This window comes from Oncorhynchus clarkii, chromosome 33 (genome assembly GCF_045791955.1).
Source record: "Oncorhynchus clarkii lewisi isolate Uvic-CL-2024 chromosome 33, UVic_Ocla_1.0, whole genome shotgun sequence".
Taxonomy (NCBI): Eukaryota; Metazoa; Chordata; class Actinopteri; order Salmoniformes; family Salmonidae; genus Oncorhynchus; species Oncorhynchus clarkii.
This window is the reverse complement of record NC_092179.1, coordinates 13953351-13972873: the sequence shown is the minus strand read 5'-3', so window position 1 is coordinate 13972873 and position 19523 is coordinate 13953351. Positions and strand designations below refer to the sequence as shown.

The 19523-nt window shown below is 43.3% G+C and overlaps 1 protein-coding gene across 2 annotated transcripts; it reads right to left on the bottom strand.

Moving 5' to 3' along the window:
• Positions 1-7257: 7257 nt before the first annotated feature.
• LOC139392824 (serine/arginine repetitive matrix protein 2-like) lies at positions 7258-18375 on the bottom strand. Of its 2 annotated transcripts, XM_071141107.1 has the most exons (5): positions 18158-18375; positions 11298-16954; positions 11049-11114; positions 10884-10945; positions 7258-8630 (listed from the first exon to the last, which is right to left on the bottom strand). In XM_071141107.1, exons 2-4 carry the CDS (start codon positions 16918-16920, stop codon positions 10929-10931), a joined length of 5706 nt encoding a protein of 1901 aa, XP_070997208.1. In that variant the 5' UTR covers positions 16921-16954; positions 18158-18375; the 3' UTR covers positions 7258-8630; positions 10884-10928. The 2 variants fall into 2 exon arrangements, with proteins under 2 accessions (XP_070997208.1, XP_070997207.1); XM_071141106.1 differs by lacking the exon at positions 10884-10945.
• Between the last annotated feature and the right edge of the window lie 1148 nt (positions 18376-19523).

Genomic DNA, 19523 nt, shown 5'->3' with positions numbered 1-19523 from the left:
TTCTTGACAATACAACGATAAGAAATAATAAAAGAGTACGAACAAAGTAAATGGCAGTAGAATAGAACAAACATTTTAGCATAAGTATGATACGACTCTACAAGGTGTTTAAAGCGTTCCACAGGGATGCTGGCCCATGTTGACTCCAATGCTTCCCACAGTTGTGTCAAGTTGACTGGATGTCCTTTGGGTGGTGGACTATTCTTGATAAACACGGGAAGCTGTTGAGAGTGAAAAACCCAGCAGTGTCGCAGTTATTGACACACTCAAACTGGTGCTCCTGGAACCTACTACCATACCCTGTTCAAAGGCACTTAAATCTTTTGACTTGCCCATTCACCCTCTGAATGGCTCACATAAACAATCCATCTTAATTGTCTCAAGGCTTAATAATCCTTCTTTAACCGGCCTCTTAACTAGTCTCCTCCCCTTCATCTACACTGATTTGAAGTGGATTTAACAAGTGACATCAATAAGGGATCATAGTTTTCATCTGGATTCACCTGGTCAGTCTATGTCATGGAAAGAGCAGGTGTCCTTAATATATTGTATACTCAGTGTATATGCTTGTGTGACTTATGCTATTCAGCTGAAGCATCCAGTTGAGTGAATAAATCTGGTTTGTGCTTTTATCAGTGTCTGTCTGGTCTGGACCTGGAGTAGAACCTAACAGTAAACGTTGTTTAATATACCTTCATTAAGTTTAGGTAATAAACATGTTGGAGTCGCAGTGAAAAATACTGACTTGCTGTTGTGCCAGATTGCATATCTGGGGTCTTCGGTCACACAGACACTTCCCCAGACATGCAGCAAGCCTTTTCTCTTCTCATAATACGACTTTATACATCAAAACATCCCAAAGGTTTAAAGCCTAATTGCACTTCAACTTAAATCACACTAAAGCAATTATTTACACATCAGTATATATGGCTAATTAAGCATCCCATATACAGCGCAGCACTTGTAGACTAGCACAGGAAAGCAGCGCCACAGATGAAAGGGGAAACTAGTGATCGTCAAACCTGAGTTAGTAGTTCTGCATAGTGACACCACACATACACACTACTGTCTATTATCTATCCTGTTGCCTAGTTACTTTACCTATTACAGTGCCTTCGGAAAGTATTCCGACCCTGTGGCGGAAGAATCAGAATTAGCTCGGTAACATTAAGATGTCTTATCTACATAAAATGCATATATGATTGAACTGTTGAACAATTGTAATTCGAATGTATCCCTTCTGTTAGGTTCTAATATATCAGGGTAAGAACTCGAAGGACACTATGAAAGCTTAAACCGTGTGTATTCTTCCTAAAGGATCGAACAGCTGAACAGACAAAGACATGGCTCCACCCGTGGTAGTATACATACTCCACTTTGGATGGAGTCTCCTCCTTATAGCTAAAACGTGCATGTTTATTGCTAGGTTGGAAGTTAAGTGATATGGGCAATAAACGGTTCCTCTCCTTATCAGTACTGCCATATGTGACTGTTTTCCCTGCACTCAGCCCCTCGCAAGCTTCATTATGGCTCCCCTCGTGTCTCTATTATAACTAATGATTAATAATAGTTCAAGCTCAGAAATCTAAACCCATCACTTCGGACTCTGGTGTTGGTAGTGTGGGAGTAAATGAGACACACAGGCACCTAGGAGAATTGGATACACTAAAGTAAGAGGAGACACATAGTCTATTGATCCACATACAAAAGAAACATTACACCTAGGAGAAGTGGATACACTAAGAGGGGACACATAGTCGGCTGACAAAAGCATACACACAAAAGAACCATAAGTCAAATGTAGGGTCATAGAATAGGCCTATAAGAATAGGCCTATAGAAATACACACACACAAGAACCATAAGCTAAATGCAGGGCCAAAGAATAGGCCTATAGAATAAAGGGACGCATATTATTTTTAGGACAAAGCAAGGGTACTGCCACCATTATAATCTAACTGAAAGCAGATATGGGCGATTTTGGGCGTGAACAAGCAAGAAGCCTGAACTAAAATATAATGGTGGCAGAAGGATAGGGGAAGTATGTTTATTTGCATATGGGATGGACCCATATGCTATATGTGTATAAATACAGGAGCCGGGGCTCTGGGAAGCGGTGTGTGTTCCGCGGACCATCCCGGCTTGCTATACTCTTGTATTAAAAGCCTAATTGATTTCACAAGTTCTGGTATGCGTTATATTTGATCCGATTATCCACGACAGTAGTTGCACTTCCGCCCTCATATGGGCCTCAGTCACCTGGGGTCCAGAGAGGGGAGGAGTCAGGCTTGTCTATCACATGTCCCTGTTGCTATGCAGAATATCAGAAAGAGAATAGGGCAAAGGAGGACGACAGGGAACATTGTCTTCATAAGTGAATGTGTCTTTACCTATTGCAAAGCATGTGAAGGGATGGCGTGATTAATGGGGAGCCAAATACTTGTCTCCACAATGTCTGTGCGCCAGTCACTCCCTCCTTCGGCCTTGGTGTGTGTGTGTGTGTGTGTGTGGGGGGGGGGGGGGGGGGGGGGGTGTAAGGTCTGAGACAGGATGTGTGGGGTAGTGTCTGGAACCATTGTATGTCATCTCTGATGTTGCACTGGGACAATGACCCAGAGGCTCACTCCCCTCAGTGAGCTATGTGAGAGAAATATCTGGTATTTACCTGATTTGTTTAATATTAATAGTTATATTAATAGTTAACAATTATATATACTTAACAAATAGTAAAACATTTATGTTCTACTAAGGCTGTGTTTTTGCAAAGGGATGGGTTATACTCAAGCTCCCTGCAGCTAGTCTAGGCGTGTGGTCAAGACATGGGTTTTACGTGAGAAAGGAGTATCTGGAGCTGACAATTGATTTATGCCATAGAATGAGTTGGTGTTTCTGTGCTGTGAGGTACCAGGGACGAGATAAGAGCCTTGTCTTAGGGGCCAATTGCTGTACAATAAGAACAGTCTTCATAGCAAATGCTATCTGGCTTGGGGATACTCCTTTCTTATATATATCAAGTCTTACCTTGTGACCCATTCCATACAATCGGGGGAGAAGGGCTTTGGTCAGGGAGGTGAGCAAGAACCCGGTGGTCACCCTGACAGAGCTTTGGAGTTCCTCTGTGGAGATGGGATAAACTTCCAGAAGGACAACCATCTCTGCAGCACTGCATGTGATAGGAAAATGACATATTTACCTGATTTGTTTGATATTAATAGTTAACGATTATATACTTAACTAATCGTAAGACATTTATGTTCTATTAAATGTCTGTGTGAACTGAGAGAATCCTAAAATCCTACAGCTGGCATTCTGTAGATAAGATGTGGTGGGTGTATCCAAGATGAGGATAAGCCTGGGGAGCACAATATAATCCTTATTGTGTCTACAATAAGAGGCAGATAGATAAACCCATAGGTGCTTATGGTGCACTCTCAATCTGCATGAGATGGGTGGAACCAGCCATGACTAAGCATCTTTAATGTCAGCTATATAAAAACTGTGCATTGTCTGTGAAGTGTAGTCTACTTGAGAATGTTGGGTTGCCTTGTCTCATTATTGCAATAATTAATTCAATATTAAATAAAGATGATTTCTTTTGAAGAAATGACAAAGACTCTCTCAGTATGAATTTCCTCGACACACTTCACCAACTCGGGACTTATGGTAGAGTGGCCAGACGAAGCCATTCCTCAGTAAAAGGCACGTGACAGCCCGCTTGGAGTTTGCCAAAAAAGCACCTAAAGACTCTCAGACCATGACAAAGAAGATTCTCTGGTCTGATGAAACCAAGATTCAACTCTTTGGCCTGAATGCCAAGTGTCACGTCTGGAGGAAACCTGGCACCATCCCTATGGGGAAGAATGGTGGTGGCATCATCATGCTGTGGGGATGTTTTTCAGCTGAGGGACTGGGAGACTAGTCAGGATTGAGGCAAAGATGAACGGAGCAAAGTACAGAGAGATCCTTGATGAAAACTTGCTCCAGAGCCAAGACAATGCAGGAGTGGCTTCGGGACAAGTCTCTGAAAGTCCTTGAGTGGTCCAACCAGAGCCCAGACTTGAACCTGATCAAAACATCTCAGGAGACACCTGTGCTAGCTGTGCAACAATGCTCCCCATCCAACCTGACAGAGCTTGAGAGAATCTGTAGAGAAGAATGGAAGAAACTCCCCAAATACATGTGTGCCAAGCTTGTAGCGTCATAGAAGACTCAATGCTGTAATCGCTAACGAAGGCGCTTCCACAAAGTACTGAGCAAAGGGTCTGAATAGTTATTTATATTTCCGTTTTTTATTTATAATACATTAGCAAAGATTTCTATAAACATGTTTCTGCTTTGTCGTTATGGGGTATTGTGTGTAGATTGATGAGGGGGGAAAAACAATTAAATCAATTTTAGAATAAGGCTGTAACGTCACAAAATGTGGAAAAGGTCAAAGGGTCTGAATACTTTCCGAATGCTATGGTATGTACAGTACATCGACTTCAAACTGGTGCTCCCTGTATATAGCCATGTTATTTTTTACTCATTTCTATTAGTTATTCACTGTTTATATCTTTCTTGTCACTATTTATATATTTTTATTTGATCTTATCTTTAACTCTGCATTGTTGGAAAAGGACACGTAGGTAAGAATTTCACTGTTAGTCTACCCGTGGTCTACAAAGCATGTGACAAATAACATTTGATTTGAGTAAGTATCCTGTCTCTGGTAGCGTATCTCTGACAGTCAAACAAATGAGTGAGATTTAGATTTTTCTCATGAAAGTAATATAACGCATTTACTATCCACACAAAGTAATATTGCAAAGTAGCGGGTTACTAAATGTATTACTATATATTACCTTTCCAGGTAACTCATCTCTGATTATGTAAAAGAGTTACAGAGAAAAGCCGGGTGTACCCTACACAATTTTGGCCACGATATACCTGTCCTAGACAAGTTTGAGATCAGAGACAATATGCCCATGTTGCTTACTCGGGTCGCTAGGCCGTCACCGAAGCTCATTTAATGTGAGCGGGTCAAAGACGCAATCTAAGGGTTACCAATCTAGGCTTTGAGCAATCCCAGAAGTCCCAACACGTTCAAACATAATTGATTTCATCTGCACAAAATCTGCAATGCTCTTGCAGTGCGAGATGTGCAACGACAATGTTTGAGAACAATGATCAGCAATAGCAAATGGGAGCTCGCCAGAGAAGAAGCCATGGAGATTACTTGTTTCACATCACCCAGAATGTGTCGACTCTGGGGCAGGATCCATGACTACTACTAGTATGTGTTTGTACTCGCCTTTAGCCAAAGCGTCAAATCGTTACAGCTCTGAAGTTCACAAGCAAATGTTACTCAATTCAAAATGCTGACTAGATATTTCAACTGAATGTCTGACTGAAAACGTTTATGAGGCTGCTTTGAGCCACAGGTCGTTGTAGCTACATTAAATCACATCATTGTTTTCGCGAGACAGCGCGGTATCAACAATCCTCACGACCAAGTGAAGTATCTTGTAGTGTGTGACCCCCCCCCCTCCCCCCTTCTGTGCCACGTTGTTTAGTGTGAGAACCACTACGTTGGTAACACCCCAACAAAAATACAGGAAAGACGGTCGTTTAATGTTGAAAGTCGTAAAGTGTCCACCCATCTTAACTCACACACAGACACAAGCGAAAGATTAAAAGTGTGCGTTTACCTCAACCTCTTTCCATGGATACTGAGGATACTGCTTTTCAAACATTGGTATGAATTCGTCGTAGTGAACCTGGGGCAGAGAGAGAATACAGTAGACGGCATGTCTCTGAAAGTGATTGATGACCTATTTTATGTATCACGTGGTTATGCCCATTTATGTACATCCTGTCCGGATGTTCTCACGCTATCGAGTGAGTGCTTATGTAACCTGATAGTGCAACTGTTTTGGGTAAAACATGTGTTTGCAATCAAGCTGTCCTGGTGATTGATGTGTAGTGACGTTGTTGAACTGTGGAATGTGTTTGAGCATTTGAAAGAGTTGGGAAATGTACATGAAAAGAAACATGGATGGCTCTGGAGATACGTCATGGAAGAGACAATGTCTGAACCAGTCACATCTTGACGGTGGTGATTTACAGACTGATGGAGGTGTTGGTTTACCATAGATCATTCCCCAGGCCTTTTTCTCTTGTAAAGGAATTAAAGAATAATTACATATAAACATGTACAGTTGAAGTCAGAAGTTTACATACACCTTAGCCAAACACATTTAAACTCCGTTTTTTACAATTCCTGACATTTAATCCTAGTAAAAAATGTCCCTGTCTTAGGTCAGTTAGGATCACCACTTTGTTTTAAGAATGTGGAATGTCAGAATTTGTATTGTATTTCTTTCATCACATTCCCAGTGGGTCAGAAGTTTACATACACTCAATTAGTATTTGGTAGCATTGCCTTTAAATTGTTTAACTTGGGTCAAAGGTTTTGGGTAGCCTTCCACAAGCTTCCCACAATAAGTTGGGTGGATTTTGGCCCATTCCTCCTGACAGAGCTGGTGTAACTGAGTCAGGTTTGTAGGCCTCCTTGCTCCACACGCTTTTCCAGTTCTGCCCACAAATGTTCTATAGGGTTGAGGTCAGGGCTTTGTGATGGCCACTCCAATACCTTGCTCCCTTCGGTCTCAACATAGACTTTGATCTGAAGCATTCTTGTGATTATTGTGACTTTGCCATTGTAATTGTTTGTAGGCTTATGTAGACTAAATTGAAGCTATGATCATATGCTATCCATTTGTTTTTTGTATGTTGTTCTTTGTATGTCCTTTAATATTTGAGAATTAACCAATGATATTAGGCCATACTTGGCCATGATTACAGACACCTGTGTGTGTCTTTTGACACTATATAAACGAGTCACCCTGCAGTGTTTGTGATTATACCCTGACGAAGACAGCTTGTCTGTTGAAACGTCGGACATTACATTTTTGCATCTGAGCTCTTAGTGTGCGGCTCTCCTTTATTTTCAAGTTTTCTACTCCGCTAGCCAGCACCTCGCCTAAATAGGTGTGCGTTTCTTTTTCCTCTTAAGTCTCAACACATTGGAGAAGCCTTGCACAAGCGAGTGACTGAAATGAAAGGAACATTAATATTGTACTTTGCTTCTCTCTGGTGGTGTAACTGTGTGTGTCTTAATTGTGGTCTTCGCCTGGTGGTGGGGGTAAATAATACTACAATTACCTTCATTGGATGCTGGGTAGTCTGAGAGGACAGGTATCAATCAACAAAAACATATTTTCTATATTTATATTATTTCAGTGCCATAACAATACAGTAAACAGAGGTGTACATAAAATAAACAATACAGCATCAAAACGTACAAAAATTGACAAATATTAAAAACAAAACATGGGATTGACAACTTTAAGACGTAGTATGAAACCAGTGACCTGTAAACTACAAACATCCCTCAATACCCGAAACATCATCTATGGCCACAAAACTATAAACCAGTGCAAGAAATCACATCAAAAAAAGCGACATAATGGCTTTCAAACATCATTTAATGTCGATATCCATGATACATTTACCCACTTTACCACCAGCGTTAAAAAAATAACATATTACAACAACAACAAAAAGTTGTCGGGTTTCTTCCCTTAAGTTTTGGTTCTGGTTGCAATAGAAAACACTGTAAACAAACAATGTCCAATACCATCACTATGATGGTGTCCTAACAATGTAGGCAAACAATACTATAGGAATACAGGTAACCAAACACCAATCACTGTTAGGTGTCAAGAGTAACAATAACACATACTATATAATACACACTTCTGACTTCAACCACAGCTAACCGAACCTATTAATTAGGGAGAGAAATCAGACATTTATTCATTTAAAAACAGATGAAAACATGTAGAGAAGTAAACTGCATAATGTAGCCTAAATATGTAGGGTTTCAAGTTTTTTTTTTTTAAAGAACAGCATAGGCACAATGTCAGGTTGGAGGTAAAAGTATTGTCTTTGCAGGTTGACATCAACTACTGTTCTGTCTGGTGTATCCTGTCATGTCCGACTGATATGCTTACGAATCACGTCTCTCCCGACCACCGCTTGTTCCATTCATCCATGGGAGAGCTATGGTGCCTGGCTGTTGGCTCAACTCTTCTCCCCTGGCTGGAGGATGAATGGTGACCACGAGGGGGCTTACATTCTGAGAGGAACGTGGACAGTGACCGTGACGGGGACTTGCATTCTGAGAAGAACCTGGATGGTGACCGTGACGAGGACTTACATTCTGAGTGGAACGTGAACAGTGACCGTGACGGGGACTTACATTCTGAGAGGAACGTGAACAGTGACCGTGACGGGGACTTACATTCTGAGAGGAACCTGGATGGTGACCGTGACTTGCATTCTGAGAGGAACATGAACAGTGACCGTGACGAGGACTTACATTCTGAGAGGAACCTGGATGGTGACCGTGACTTGCATTCTGAGAGGAACGTGGACAGTGACCGTGACGGGGACTTGCATTCTGAGAGGAACCTGGATGGTGACCGTGACTTGCATTCTGAGAGGAACCTGGATGGTGACCGTGACTTGCATTCTGAGAGGAACCTGGATGGTGACCGTGAAGGGGGCTTGCATTCAGAGAGGAACCTAGAGGCAAGCATTAGTGAGAAGGTGAGAAATATCCACATTAGCACTGTAGGAAATAGCTGTCACCCAGCTACTGGCTTTCCAAGTGGAGATGAAGGATCAGTAAGGCAACTTTTCAGTTCAAAAATCTATTGAACGTACACAGGATCCTGAGAACACTGCCTCAGAATATACTCAAGAGCATGAACAGAAAATGTTCCAACCCAGTCAACAGAAGTCACCCTTACAGTGGGGCAAAAAAACTATTTAGTCAGCCACCAATTGTGCAAGTTCTCCCACTTAAAAAGATGAGGCCTGTAATTTTCATCATAGGTACACTTCAACTATGACAGACAAAATTTGAAAAAAAACAGAAAATCACATTGTAGGATTTTTAATGAATTTATTTGCAAATCATGGTGGAAAATTAGTATTTGGTCACCTACAAACAAGCAAGATTTCTGGCTCTCACAGACCTGTAACTTCTTCTTTAAGAGGCTCCTCTGTCCTCCACTCTTTACCTGTATTAATGGCACCTGTTTGAACTTGTTATCAGTATAAAAGACACCTGTCCACAACCTCAAACATTCACACTCCGAACTCCACTATGGCCAAGACCAAAGAGCTGTCAAAGGACACCAGAAACAAAATTGTAGACCTGCACCAGGCTGGGAAGACTGAATCTGCAATAGTAAACAGGTTGGTTTGAAGAAATCAACTGTGGGAGCAATTATTAGGAAATGGAAGACGTACAAGACCACTGATAATCTCCCTCGATCTGGGGCTCCACGCAAGATCTCACCCCGTGGGGTCAAAATGATCACAAGAACGGTGAGCAAAAATCCCAGAACCACACGGGGGGACCTAGTGAATGACCTGCAGAGAGCTGGGACCAAAGTAACAAAGCCTACCATCAGTAACACACTACGCTGCCAGGGACTCAAATCGTGCAGTGCCAGACGTGTCCTCCTGCTTAAGCCAGTACATGTCCAGGCCTGTCTGAAGTTTGCTAGAGAGCATTTGGATGATCCAGAAGAAGATTGGGAGAAGGTCATATGGTCAGATGAAACCAAAATATAACTTTTTGGTAAAAACTCAACTCGTCGTGTTTGGAGGACAAAGAATGCTGAGTTGCATCCAAAGAACACCATACCTACTGTGAAGCATGGGGGTGGAAACATCATGCTTTGGGGCTGTTTTTCTGCAAAGGGACCAGGACGACTGATCCGTGTAAAGGAAAGAATGAATGGGGCCAAGTATCGTGAGATTTTGAGTGAAAACCTCCTTCCATCAGAAAGGGCATTGAAGATGAAACGTGGCTGGGTCTTTCAGCATGACAATGATCCCAAACACACCGCCCGGGCAACGAAGGAGTGGCTTCGTAAGAAGCATTTCAAGGTCCTGGAGTGGCCTAGCCAGTCTCCAGATCTCAACCCCATAGAAAATCTTTGGAGGGAATTGAAAGTCCGTGTTGCCCAACAACAGCCCCAAAACATCACTGCTCTAGAGGAGATCTGCATGGAGGAATGGGCCAAAATACCAGCAACAGTGTGTGAAAACCTTGTGAAGACTTACAGAAAATGTTTGACCTCTGTCATTGCCAACAAAGGGTATATAACAAAGTATTGAGATAAACTTTTGTTATTGACCAAATACTTATTTTCCACCATAATTTGCAATGTCCTAAATCCTACAATGTGATTTTCTGGATTTTTTTTCTTCTCATTTTGTCTGTCATAGTTGAAGTGTACCTATGATTCAAATTACAGACCTCTCTCATCTTTTTAAGTGGGAGAACTTGCACAATTGGTGGCTGACTAAATACTTTTTTGCCCCACTGTACATAGGTTTCAGTTACCTAACAAGTTGGTATTGATGTTCTCATCGATAAGGCTGATTTTCTAGTGAAGTTTTTGTACACTTTGAACAAGTACATCAACTTTTTCCCCAAGCTTTCCCTTTACTTTATGGGTCGTTCCATTTGATTTCAATCACCTTTTGACTGCACCCCTCTTGATTTGAACAAATCTTTCCACACATGTTTGACCGGTCAAAACGGGATTGAAATCAAATGGAATGACGCTTATCAATTACATATGGTAATGTATTAAGTCACATCCTGTGAGAGTTGGGAAATACACCGGTCTGTTCACCCCTATTCTCTGTCACCCCTCTCACTTTGACTCCCAAGTTTGCTTAGGTCAAATTGACCCAGACTCAATATAGCATGATACATTTGCATTCACTACTCAGCTCCTATAAATAACATAATACCCTTTCATCTAGATGATTCCAATCAGAACCCAACAGTCAGTCAGTCTAGGTCTGAGATTTTTCTAAAAGGAAAAAAACATACACAACAGTTTGAAATACTGGGAAATCATTGGTGCAATTGTAAAAGTAGCCTACGATGTGAGGCTAGCATAGCCTGCGACTTACCTTCAATTTCATTTGGCCTCTTCTTCTGCTTCTCGGACCACTTGTAACCAACTCCAGTTATTTTTGCTGTAACCAGAAGAACTTGTCAATGACTGGAAATCCCCAACAATGTATCTAAATATTGACCTGTTGTGTGTTATTCTGTGTGTTCGTTTTTCATGTCCCATGCTAGCTATACATATTACACAAAAACTTTGAGGGAATACATGCCGTTTTCTTTTGCCAGTGGCTTGCGATTAGTGTCCTTACCTGAGTGTCTGAATTCTTTTGGAGGATCACGATGGAGAGACTTCGTCCAATGCTTTGCCTGAACAATGCTCTCCTTCATCAAAATGGCAGCAGGCTCCTGCATTTCCCACTTCCTTTTGAAGCGCTTTTCACATAAACCGCTTGGTCCAGGCTTCAGCTCCCCTATATCTTGCTGCTTCGCTTCCATAACGGGGGGCTGTTTCTTCTTGTTCTGGCAGTTCACAGAAGCATCTTCCTCTTCATCATCAGAGCGCTGTGCATCTTCCGGATCTGTGTAAGACCTGTTGAACATGACGTAATTTTCATATTCACAGGGCTTGAAGTAGTGCACGTTCCTTGGATTCAAATGAAAGCTGATGTTCCGCTTGGGTTTTGGCGGAGCATCGACACGTTTTAGAATGGGTCGGATGATCCTGGTCTCCGAGCTGGACCTGGGACTGGCCTGTTGACCTTCCACTTCCTCTGGAGGACACCCTGATCGCCTGCGAGTCCGGGGGGTTGGAGTCGGGACAAAGCTGCTCTCCCAATCTGAGAACACCTGTTGCCTCGCAGAGACTTTTTCACCAAAATCTACGTTGCCATGTGACGGTGAAACCATGGCCGTATTAGGGCAAGCATGACTACCTGGGCTGTAACAACTGGGACTGGCAAGTTTGATAAAAGATTTGGGCTTGTGTGCCACTCTTGCAGGTTTGTCCAGCATTTGTGATTCAGGGGAAGCACTGGGAGATGGCTCTTTCCTGTTCTCTCTCTCATGCAAATCCTTTGAAACCTCTGGAGTCCTCGGAAGCTTCAGAATCCTTGGCGGCGAGTCATTCTTACACTCACTTTTTGAAAACACTCCATTCAACACCTTCGGAATCTTTGTCAAATTCTGTTGGGATTTCAAGTCGCTCTGTGCCTTACGTTTTAGTTTCTTGGACAAGTCAGGATGCCTAGAAACCTTTACCCCTAAACCCTCAGGCTCTCCTCTATCTGCCACCCTCTTCTGCCTTGGTGGAGAACCATCCTCCCTCTTCCGGCTTGGTGGAGAACCTTTCCTGACAAGATTTTGGGGTAAGGACAGCTTTTCCAATCCGATTTTTAAGCATTGAATTGTTTGCTTTTGTTTGCCGCCATTCCTCTGCCTCTCTTTGACAACAGGAGACACCGACTTTGCAAGGGAGCAGTGTCTGTTAGTTTTGTTCTGGGCTTTAGTCTTCGGGATTTTGAGGATTTCCTCTGCATGTTTTGAGGGTGAGGCGTTTATGGAAGGCTTTTTGGGGATGTTTATGGAGATTTTGAGAGGAACGGTGGTATTTGAGGATCCCTGCACATGGAGGGTTTTCACCCCAGGGCACGGGAGTGAGTTTCCACTGCTCCTCTCTATGTCCACCAACTGGCACTGTAACTCTTTGGAGTTTGAGTTCCTGCCGTCAGTTTCAGTTGAATATCTACTCTTCTGTGACATCTTGTCCCTACTTTGATTATCCTCTCTCTCTTTCTCAGTTGAATGTCTCCTCTTCGGTGGCTTCTTGTCCCTGGATTGACAGCCTTCACGCGCTTTCACAGTTGATGATCCCCTCTTCTTGTCTTTACATCGATTTCCATCACTCTCAGTTGAATGTCTCGTCTTGTGTGATGAATGTGGCTTCATGTCCCTGCATTGATTATCCACAGTTGCCTTCAACCCAGAGCACTTAGTGGTTTGGGATGGTGTCCTTCCCCTCTCTGCTCTCCCATGGCTTTTCTTGTAACTTTGCCTGTCAGATGACGTTGGATGGAGGGTCTTCTCCTTTTCCATTTTTTTATGTCCTTTTTTCTTTGACTTGCAAGTTTTGTATTGGGTGACAAAGTCAGCAACTTTGTCATACTTTTCTACAGGTAAACCACAGACCTCTATAGGTGAAAACCAGTTGTCTGCTATGATGTTAGCTCTTAACTTAGAGGGGTTTTCAACCTTGGGAAGTGGTAATGTACTCATCCTGCAGTCTTGGTCCTTCTCTTGCCATCTTTCCCTATCCTCGGAACCAGGACTGACTTTGCTTTGGGTCGTACGTTCTTGGGCTGACTCACATGGTGCTTTGGCATCAGTTTCAGGCTCTGTCCTTTTAACACTAGAAGCATGAGCCTCAATCTGAGCATGTTGTTCATTATAGCTCTCCTCTGTCTCCTGATCAGAATCCTCACTTGTATCTGACCAGAAAAAAAAGTCAATGATCGGTATGACGCCTGTCCATTGCTGCATTTCACCCTGTGTCTTATTGTCATCACCCTCTTCTTCAGTTGAATGTGTCTGCTTCTTGTCCCTGCATTGATTGTCAACAGCAGTCACCTTCCCCCCAGAGTCCTTAGGGACCTCTGTCTCCTGATCATTTCTATGTGACATGGTAAAGCAGTGAGCGATTGTTATGCATCTTGTACCATGCTGCAATCCTTTCTCTCTCTGACAACTGGAGCATAGGCCCATTTCAAACCCATTGTCAGTTTCAATACCACAAGGACAGTAGCAGGACTTATCTAAGCTGCCACTTTCTATATTCTCTAGTTGGTTTGTCTGTGTCTTATCTTTGTTTTTAGAGCAAGATTCAGGGGACGCGAATTGGAGGTCAGAGCCATTCTCAATCTGGCAAAACAGTCTCATGGCATCCTCAGATGTCAGGATGGTCAAATTCATTGGGGAAAGGGGTTCTGTGTCCGAGTCTGTTGTGAGGTCTACAACCGTTTTGAGGTCTGTGTCTGGTGCCTCTGTTTCAGCAAGCAGTTTCACAGCGTCCTCTGGTGTGAGGACGGTCAAAATCATTGAGGAAAGGGGTTCTGTCTCTAAGTCTGCGTTTGTTGGGAGGTCTGTGTTTGTTGGGGGGTCTACGTCCATCGTGAGGTGTGTATTTGTTGTGAGGTCTGAGTCTGTTGCTTCTGCAGGAAATTCCACAGTCTCCATCTTGCTGTGGAAGGTGTCATCCATCTGGACACCCCCAACCACTTTGGAACTGTCCTCTGCTTTATCTGGTATGAACCACAGAGACCAAGCTCTTCCAGAATCTTTGTCAATGTCATTCAGCTTCTCGTTGACATTTAACCATGACGACCTGTAACCCACTTGGGAAGAGGTGTCAACATGTACTGGAATGGGAAACTTCTCGAGCACTTCCCCTAGTGATATACCACTGACTGCAAAGAGAACCACTGCCTTCTCATCCTCTGCGGCCCAGGCAGACACATCCTGCATGATTTTCTCATCCATTTGATCTTTTAAAGCCTCTACCAGGTCAGAGGTATCCCCTCCCCGATACAACTCCAATATGGCCTCGAGACAACCATCCTCTGCCTCTGTGACTGTTGTCGCACTCTCCAGATAAGTATCCAGTTGCTGCAGCGCACATAACTTGAACTGAACTTCAGCAATTGTGGACAAATCAAGAGTGTTCTCATCTGCAACATTAGAGCTACCTTCCACGATTATCTGGGCACCACCGATGCATACAATATCAGTTGCCTGGGGGTTGGTGTGGACAAATGGTGAAGGTGATCTCTTGTCCATTTGTGTGATGACCTGAAGGACCTCATCATTGTCCTCTCCTGTAGATGCCATTGAACTTGTTGCAGATGCATCTATAGGTTTATCACACTCCATAAGACTCTCAACTTGAACCATCTCATTTAGGACAGAGAGAGAGCTTGCATCATCTTTAGCTCTTTCCCACAGGTTTTCTGCCTTTTTTTCGTTGATGGACCAGGCCTGTAAAATCTTAAATGGCAGCTCATTGCCTGCATTCTCTGTCTCCATGGGCTCTGGGGACTGCTGTGGACCCATTGGCGGGACGATAGCCACGGGGGGCGGCGGAGCGGTAGCGACTGCCGTCAGGGTCATGTACCTGGGGGTGGACTTAATCTCCAGCCGTATAGTGGAGTCCTCATCACTAAACCTCTCAGGGGGCCTCGCCTGGTAGTCTTTGGTGTTTAGATGTAGTTGTGTTTTGCCTACTTGTAAAACATCCATCTTCTCTGTGCTGAATTGTTGGGACTGAGAGGGGTCTTGTGTTGAGTTATTCCCATTTACAGGTCCATTTTTAGATCTTAAAACACTCTGGGGCCAGTGCTGTATTTCCTTGAGTGAGATCTTATGTTTATGAGGTTTTTCCTGAGGGGTGTCAATGAGAGAAGGAGAGGAAGCATGTTGCTGTTCAGGGGTGGTAGAGGTCTGTGTGTGAGAAACCAGAGCAGCATTGCCAGGAAGATGATCTGTATGTTGTGTTATGGCTTGGGAAGGAACACTAGGTCCTAGTATACCATGGGTGTCTGCATGTGTTACCTGGGCTGCTTTTAGGTCAACAACACCAGATTCTGTACCTCCCGTGGAAGGGAAATCTGTAAAAACAAGTGATGTAGAATGTCTCGCAGGACCAGTTGTATGTCCTGATGTTGTTTCACTGTGTTTGTTGTTGACCATAGGAACAGTTGGAGTGATGTTGGCGTTCTGAATGTCTGGAGAACTGTTGGTCATAGATTGAAAAGGGTTGACATGCTTAGCCTGGAAGTCCAGCCTGGGAGACCTGCTGAAATGGACGCTAGAACTTCCACTAGAGCCACCCCTAGAACATCCACTAGAGCCACCCCTAGAACGTCCACTAGAGCCACCCCTAGAACGTCCACTAGAGCCACCCCTAGAACGTCCACTAGAGCCACTCCTAGAACGTCCACTAGAGCCACTCGTAGAACGTCCACTAGAGCCACCCCTAGAACATCCACTAGAGCCACTCCTAGAACGTCCACTAGAGCCACCCCTAGAACATCCACTAGAGCCACCCCTAGAACGTCCACTAGAGCCACCCCTAGAACGTCCACTAGAGCCACCCCTAGAACGTCCACTAGAGCCACCCCTAGAACGTCCACTAGAGCCACCCCTAGAACATACACTAGAGCCACCCCTAGAACATGCACTAGAGCCACCCCTAGAACGTGCACTAGACCTACCCCTAGAACTTCCCTTTGAGCATTCAGTAGAATGAATCCTGGAATAGGAATTAGAATGTCCCCTTGAATGTTCATTAAAATGTCCTCTAGCATGTCCATTGGAATGGGTGGGATCTAACATCTGCCATTTGCTTTCCAAGCAATGGAGATTGTTATGTTTCACTATCCGACCAACCATATAATCCCGGTCAGCTTTATGGTGATGGGTTATATCCTCATGCCCTCTTTCGACAATGAGTGGGGGTAAAAACTCATAGCTGGGGAAGTGAGGTTCATGCTTAGCCCATGTTTCTGTTATCTCTCCACTGCGGTGTAAGGTTACATTAGGGGATGCCTGGCCTCTCAGGGGTCCATAGAGATTTGGCCAATCCCTTATGTTCTGACTCGGAGCCATTCTGTGATGGTCCTGATGATACAGATGCGGCGGCTGGGTCGCTTGTGCCCCATGTCCACGGAAGTCCATTGGAGAGTTTTGTCTAAGGGAGTTGTAGTGGGCCCGTATGGCAGCTTCTTTCTCATGGTTCAGCCACTGGCGTTCCCTTTCCTGTTGGGTGAGGTACTGTCTTTCACCAGCAGGGAGAGCACTTTGCCACTGAGCCATATTATGGCGGCTGTATCCATCACCATAGCTCCATTCTCTTGATCTGGCATTTTCATAGGCGTTATCCATGCTGTGTCAGTTCTATCCGTCCCAGCACATTGAACTGGGTAGGATTTCAAGTATAAAAAAAGAGAAATTATTGTGAAAACTAAGTAATGGTTATCCATCAACCAAGTTATTGATTTTTCTAACAAACTGCAACATGTTTTTGATATGTGACTGCCAGTTGACATTATGGGCTGAAAGTTAGTTAGAGTGCAGATCACAATCAACTAACACAATCAATATAATACACGCTCATATAGGAGGAGCCTGTGCCCCACACATAGCAGTCTGGGCAGGAGTAGAGTTCCACCTCAGGTCAGGTTGACGCCCCAGAGGAATCAGAGAGGGTGTTGATCCACCCACATCTGTTTGGTATATAATATCGGCATTGTTGATATCCAAGGCCCTTTCCCGGGATTAATCTAAAGTAATTTGTCTCGACTAATCAGTATTATAACGATTAACCACACAACTGTCTCCAGCCTTGAAGTGATGCAGAGACGCAACCTTGAAGTGCATGAATCACACTGGTTAAACGGTTAACATAACAATGGAGCCTATTCATTCTTAGCTCTCTAAACAACTTCCCTAGAGCATCGTATCTTAAAGTATTGGTCGGGTCGCGATGTGTCAGAGGAAATGTATAATTATTATATAAATTACTGGAATTGATTTGGCCAAGTGCATCTGCGCTCTCGGGTTCAGTGCGCTCTCTGCTTAGCAGCGGTGCCTCTGCTCAGTTTGACAGCTTTGCGAGTGGGAGAGAGATGTCTGTGCGCTTCGTGGTTTAACGGATCTTTTTTCGGCTGTATTCTTGTAGATCACTCCCCGCCCATGCAGCGTCTGTGCGGCAGGTGATAAGGTATCAGACACTGACTTGTCAGTCCCACTCCTCAGCAACTCACCGCCGTTATCGAGTGGACTCAAGCTACCCACAGGTGCTGACTGAGCTCAATCGTCATAAAACGCAAATAGCGATGACTTTCTCTCTTATTTTCCATACAAACTTTGAGAAATAACGAAGAGCGCCCATAATGTGTTTTGTGGGGTGAAGAGCTTAGTAATGATTGCGCTAAAATGTGTTACAAAGTGACGCGCAAACACCTTGAAACGGTCATCCACGCATTTGCTTGGATATCTCTTGGGGAATGAACGTAAATCCCATACGTAAATCTGCTACTTTTTTGCACAAATATAAAACTGTTCAACATAGATAGCATTGTTATTCATGTCAACCATTGGATTTTCCTAGGATACTTACAGAAAGTCTGCCCCGCTCCTCTCTCTTTCACATACGGCAGATCAGCTGAACACATGGATATCCCTAACCGATATCTATCAATCGACAACTCGCACTCTTCTTCTTCTGGGGTTGGGTTTATCAGCATCCAACGTTATAGTGCATTATTGGCAAAAACACTCCTGTCTTCTGTTAGAACTTCATCAAATGTATGTGTGGGAGCGCCCGTGGCTGGTACTAGTAGATTCAAGTTCCACGCCCCCCCAGAGTTTTCTTCGCTCCTTCGCAACTGATCGGCAGTATTTTTTAACTATTTTATTGAAGCAAATGACAAAAAAAAACATGAAACCAATTTTACAAGACAAATTAATCTACAGAAAAATGTTATAATTTCTGTGTTTTTTGCTATAATTTACTTATTTTTAAAAATATAAAATCCTTCTATAAATTGACCGTTGATCAAGTAAAAAACAAAAATCACCAGTTGTTTCGTTGATTTATTACTGAACTAATGCTTAGTGATATGGAAGAACTGACTATAGATCTGCAGCTATTTAGAAAGCATATTCAAACGGTGAAATTCCATAAATTGCCGAAAGCAGGTGGAGTCCGGAGAACGTTGTCATAGAATGAGAAATGCTCACAGAAGGAAAACGTTATAAGCTTAAAGACAACTGTACTGTGTGCTTTAAAGCTATTATCCAAGTTGAACTAGAACCAGACAAATATGGATTTGAGAGAAGGTAGTATGAAACGTGGCAGTATCCAATTGTTAATTTGCCAAGAAAACCCAGCAGAAAAGAGAATACTTATTTAAACCCGATGTTCCGTGCCTATATAAGCTAAAAATGGATGTCTGTCCAGAAAACGGTATTCCCTGCGCAGGTCACTATTGAATAAACCTTATGTAAATGCTTAACAGTTTTTGTTTAACTACAAGAGCAAATTTTTCTACAACACTGTAACCCATCAATCACCATACTTCTGACTGGGGTATGATTATGAACGCCTCTTCACACTAATCACCATACTTCTGATTGGGGTATGATTATGAACGCCCCACACAAATTAATAGTAATACACCAGTCTGTCTGACAGTTCATTTAACATTTGCATGAGGTTTAATACCGATCAGAACACTTACAAAATAAACCAGTGTTCCTTGGAAGTTGGAGGATCTAGAGAGAAACCACAGCGCATAACAGTGCAATTTCGTTACTTTGCCTGCTCAGCAGTCCTCTCCAGCAGGAAGTGCAGTGGTCGACCTCCTGTACTGGAGCTGAGAAAAACTTGCCTTTCCCCTTGCCCTCCTTCTAGATCACTTTCCCCTTGCCCTCCTTCTAGAACACTTTCCCCTTGCCCTCCTTCTAGAACACTTTCCCCTTGC

Bases quoted from the DNA above. Each gene is read 5' to 3' on its own strand.
- LOC139392824 (XM_071141106.1), bottom strand. From the start codon at position 16,920: ATGGATAACGCCTATGAAAATGCCAGATCAAGAGAATGGAGCTATGGT. The intron at 11,115-11,297 runs GTAAGGACACTA...TTCTGGTTACAG, and splicing joins AAAAGAATTCAGACACTCAG to CAAAAATAACTGGAGTTGGT. The intron at 8,631-11,048 runs GTAAGTCGCAGG...GCTTGCCTCTAG, and splicing joins GAGGCCAAATGAAATTGAAG to GTTCCTCTCTGAATGCAAGC.